The sequence below is a fragment of the Haliotis asinina genome, chromosome 3, assembly GCF_037392515.1.
Source record: "Haliotis asinina isolate JCU_RB_2024 chromosome 3, JCU_Hal_asi_v2, whole genome shotgun sequence".
Taxonomy (NCBI): domain Eukaryota; kingdom Metazoa; phylum Mollusca; class Gastropoda; order Lepetellida; family Haliotidae; genus Haliotis; species Haliotis asinina.
Genome location: NC_090282.1, coordinates 31,713,976 through 31,718,781, shown reverse-complemented (window position 1 = coordinate 31,718,781; position 4,806 = coordinate 31,713,976). Strand labels below are relative to the sequence as shown.

General features: G+C 43.9%; 1 protein-coding gene across 1 annotated transcript; it reads right to left on the bottom strand.

Annotated features, from left to right (window-relative positions):
* Window positions 1–1,020: 1,020 nt before the first annotated feature.
* Window positions 1,021–4,361, bottom strand: LOC137277812 (isatin hydrolase-like). Its single transcript, XM_067809748.1, has 3 exons — window positions 4,304–4,361; window positions 3,183–3,366; window positions 1,021–2,231 (listed from the first exon to the last, which is right to left on the bottom strand). Exons 2-3 carry the CDS (start codon window positions 3,356–3,358, stop codon window positions 1,514–1,516), a joined length of 894 nt encoding a protein of 297 aa, XP_067665849.1. The 5' UTR covers window positions 3,359–3,366; window positions 4,304–4,361; the 3' UTR covers window positions 1,021–1,513.
* Between the last annotated feature and the right edge of the window lie 445 nt (window positions 4,362–4,806).

Sequence of the window (4,806 nt, the reverse complement as noted above, 5' to 3'; positions counted from 1 at the left end):
CGCCGAAGACCCGGATTCGATTCTCCCACATGGTACAATGTGAACCCGATCCTGTAAGTCGCCTGTTTACGACAAGCATAGTTTACAGGAAACCGCTTTTACCACGTTCGTGTCTCATTGTGAAACCTGACCAACACTCATCATTATAAACAGTCTTGAACAGGATCTTTTGTGTTCTAGGTTTTTTTGACACATAGCCTCCAGTGACTGTCAATTGTATTTATCAGTTAACATTGTAAACATCACCCGAACACAACCCTCATCAGAAGCATGCAAAATGTATGGCAAATATGTGTGTTCCACTCTTCACATGCACACTGATCGGTGTAAACCTGCCTATAATTCCTCTGGAATTGGAATGTGGAAGTGGATATGACTGATTTTTATTATTATGCCTGAGAAAGAGTCGTTAATGATTAGATCTACATCACCTCACACAGGTCACGTGATCCTGTCATATTGAACATGTTTGGGGCATTATTGGAAGTCGTGTTTACGGTATCCATGCTCACCACTTAACTCGGAGCCCCGTGAAGGTCCCGGGGTAGAATAGGCCTTCACCAACCCATGCTTGCCATAAAAGGCGACTAATGGGATCGGGTGGTCAGACTCGCTGACTTGGTTGACACGACATCGGTTCCCATTTGCGCAGATCGAGGCTCATGTTGTTGGTCACTGGATTGTCTGGTGCATACTCGATTATTTACAGACCGCCGCCATGTAGCTGGAATATTGCTGATTGCAAAACTAAACTCGCACACTCATTTTGTTAATCGCGTGTACGTCTTATCTTTCCATTGCATCATTCCATGATTTGCAATTTCAGTATAATAATGTAAAGGAGACTAAAGGTTTGTTAATTGTTTTGTGAGAAGTATATCTACACGTGCGTATCATATTCATATTTCTCACTTGGAAGCTTTGTCACAGCAAAACTTATCCTAGATTGACAGACGTATCGGGGGACGAGATTCATGTGGCCACATCTTGTCAAGTCCGCAACCAGTAAGAAACGATCCCTTTCTTACCATAGTATTTAACCTGACATTTTTTTTCACATCTCCAATACATTTTAACAGTGGAAGCATAAAATGTCATTCACATTTAGTACAGTTCTTTCCTTGGTCCCTCAAACGTAGAGGAACGTGTAACATGTCTGGAAAGTTTTACTCCTTGCTCCATTCCATTCAAGCTGTCCTCGCTGAATTGGTCTATACACTTTGAACTATATAGAAATGAGACTTGGTGCTTACCGCTATTCACGCAAACACTATACTTCCATATATATTGCGAATACGCTAAAAGCACGAAACTGCTATGCGGGTTAAGGAGCTGTAAGAAAAGGTAAATGGCAAGTCAAAACTACACCTTAGCCAATGTCAGAAATACTAAACTTATTGGGGTGTATTAAGATGTGTACTCTGTATGACTATTTTTAACACATTTTCTAAGATGTCCATTCAGTGTATCTCCTTTAAACGATTAGTTAAATATTATTCCTTCGCAGTACAGTTTAGTCAGTATGTCTCGCACCTGCTCTCTGCACTCTGAAACACGTGTTGTATATGCCGTAGATACCAAACAATATACTGGTAACTATGACAACAATCCACGTTGTGTTGTGATCAGGGGAAACAAGCGGGTCAAAGGTCGCTAGAATTCGGGCAGGTCCGCCACTTCCGTCGAACAACTTAATTGCACCCACAAATATTGTGCCTCCTGCGACTGGGATCTGGTCAGTGTTAGCCACATTTTCTAGTCCGATAATTCCGTTCTCTCCAACCAGTACGTGAACTCTGAAGTCCGTCGACTGCCCGTAGTCCAAGGAGGGAGTGTCCACCCCAACCATACTGACGTTTCTACTAGTCAACAGCCAGAAAATGGCATCCTCGTGATAACCCGGGAAATGGAAAGTGGAGGGGTCGTCAAACTTCTCGCTGTTGAAAACAAGGTTCTTGTCTTGAAAACGGGAGCCCCAACCCGAGTTCATGAGTACAATGGCACCATATGGGATTCGACCGTGTTCTCGTTCGTACCTGTCGAAGTCAGACTTTGTCACTCTGTAATCGTGATCCCTTTCCGCTTGTGACGTCACGTCGATAACCACCGCAGGACCAATCAGACGTTCGGGGGGAATCTCATGTGCCCTCCATTTCCCTTTGGCAAAGTGGGAGGGGGCATCGAAATGCGTTCCTGCGTGTTCGGGAGTAACAAACCAGTTGAATTCTTGCCTGTTGAAGAGAAAATTAGAATGGCATGACGAGATCACCAGTTTTCAGGTATATCCCATCTTTTAGTGATCTATCTATATCTAAGACGTCTACTCCTTACCACAAAGCACGGACGACGGCACAATCACGCCTGGAGACGAAAGCAGAGGGAATCGACCTCACACTGACTGGCTTTTACGCCGCTTTTAGCAATATTCCAGCAATATCAGCGCAGGGGACACCAAACATACACTCCACACATGGTGCCCACGTCGGGAATCGAACATAAGTCTCCGGCGTGACGAGTGAACGCGTTAACCACCAAGCTAACCCTTAGCCCTCGACCTCGCAAGGTTTTCAGCATGCAACTCTGCTAGTCTGCCTGTACTCCCTCGTGTGGATATGCGTGTCATGGTTCACTTACAGTCTTGCCAGATTGTCTCTTCTCAAATTTTCTAAAAAACTGTTGAAACAATGAATAGGACAAAGTGACTCCTCGGCTACAATTCAAGAGTATATAGTTTTAGGAATCTTGGTTTCCCAACAAAATTGCCTGGATTTGATAGTTATTTCTGAAACAGAAAACGTCCAAAAATTTGGGTTGATCTGCATAAGGCTTAAACAGCCTTTTTTAAAAAAATGAAGATTCTGAAAGAGACTTAAGCCAGCTAAGCTATAGAACAGCCGCGTGGAAATCCAGGTTAGAAGTTTAACTCATGCTTGTATTGAGAGGCGACTAACATGACCGGGTCGTCAGGTTAGCCGGGTGGTTAAAGCGTTCGCTCATCACGCCGAAAACCCGGGTTCGATTCCCCACGTAGGTACAAAGTTTGAAGCCAATGTGTAGTGTCACCGACGTTATATTGCTAGGAGTGGCGTAAAACTAAACTACACTCACTCACTCGACGTCTTTGGCAGAAAGGATTTTATCCCGGTGATTCGACTGTGGCCAGAATTTCATTACACACTTACCAGAGCTTAGCGAGGAGACCACGATTTCCAATGGTAAAGTTGAATTTTGGAATTCCCTTGTCTGGCCACTGGGGCATGCCTTTCTTGTGGGCCCAGGAAAGATCTACCACTTTGATCTCACCATGGATTAAAGGTAGCAAAACGCTGATGCAGATGACAGAGCTGTCATACTTCATGTTGATGTCTACAAACGTAAAACGGTTGCTATATGCAGGCTGACGCAACTTGGGCAAATTAAGATTATAAACAAAGGAAAACTTTGAATGTCAGTTTAATTTTATACACATAGTTTATGGATGTCCATTTTTATGTTCTTACACAACGTGTACAAGTAATTTTCTTCACCATTCATGAAATGATCGAGGAGTAAGCACATGTCCCGAATCGTAAGCAAACACTTAATGCGTTTATCAGCCACGCGCACAAACAAACAGGTCAACACATTGTATCTGCAATAGAAGGTGCACGTCCTCTGAGGTTCCATACCACTGTTTAACATGAATTCTCAGTCACAGTGCACTGGATCCGAGTCGACCAGTCTCCGTGTTATCCCTCTATCGTCGAGACTGGGTAACAAACCATATTTTAACGTCTTTTGGAAAGACGTGCCAGGGAATCAAGCCCAAGACCTTCCTTTCACGGGAAGAAGCTTATCAGAGATCGCTTCTACCAAAAGGCCCGTTGCTCTGAAGAGGGGTTGCTACATCTCGCTATACCTTCCGAACGGATCACCAAAAATATTGAGACAAATAAGAACATGAATGCTCATTCCAACATCATTAGAAACACATTCAACGACATTTAAACATGCGCCCTCGTAGTAGTTTTGGGGGTGGTGGGATAGCCTTGTGGTTGAAGCGTTCGCCCGTCACGCCTAAAATCCGGGTTCGATTCCCCACATGGGGACAATGTGTGACGCCCATTTCTGGTGTTCCCAGCCATGGTATTGTTGGAACATTGCTGAATGCGACATGGGCGTATAACTGTACTCAATTACTCTCGCAGTTTGAGCATCGTTCTTTTAACGATAAAGATAACGATAATGTCAGTTTGAAAGGCAAGGCCGACAAATAACGTTCGGGTAAAATACAAGAAAATGTAAGGAAGACACATATACATACACTTGTACAGGATCGGAGATCGGAGAGCGGCTCCTGCTTCTGGGAATGGAGATAAGCCTACTGCGTGAAAATGACAATTGTCACATGGGATAGTATATGGTGGCATGCGTTAGTATACATCATGTGTGTAAGCACTAAGGGATGTCTGTAATGTTATATGCCTTGATATGGTATGGTTCATTGTTCTTGTTGTACATCAGAACAGTAATTTTTATATTCATATCATAAGGGTTGTTGAACAAATATGACATGAAAGTAAAAGAGAAGATACATTGCAAACAGAATGGGAAGAGATACAGGAACGAGGCCAGGCCTGTTGTAACTAGCCACGTGGGCGGACCACTTGCTGGCAACTCGCACAACTAGCCACGAGGGCGGACCACTTGCTGGCAACTCGCACACCTCGCTGTTCTACTAGCAAGTACCTCCAAACAACTGTATAATGTTCAATTCACAGACTCGCACTGGGGTCAGAAAACCGATAAACTGGGGACTGGTTTACT

Excerpts from the sequence above, each read along its gene's own strand:
- LOC137277812 (XM_067809748.1), bottom strand. The coding sequence starts at position 3,358 with ATGAAGTATGACAGCTCTGTCATCTGCATCAGCGTTTTGCTACCTTTA. Across the intron at positions 2,232-3,182 it reads GGTCTCCTCGCTAAGCTCTG|GCAAGAATTCAACTGGTTTG; the intron begins GTAAGTGTGTAA and ends TCTCTTCAACAG.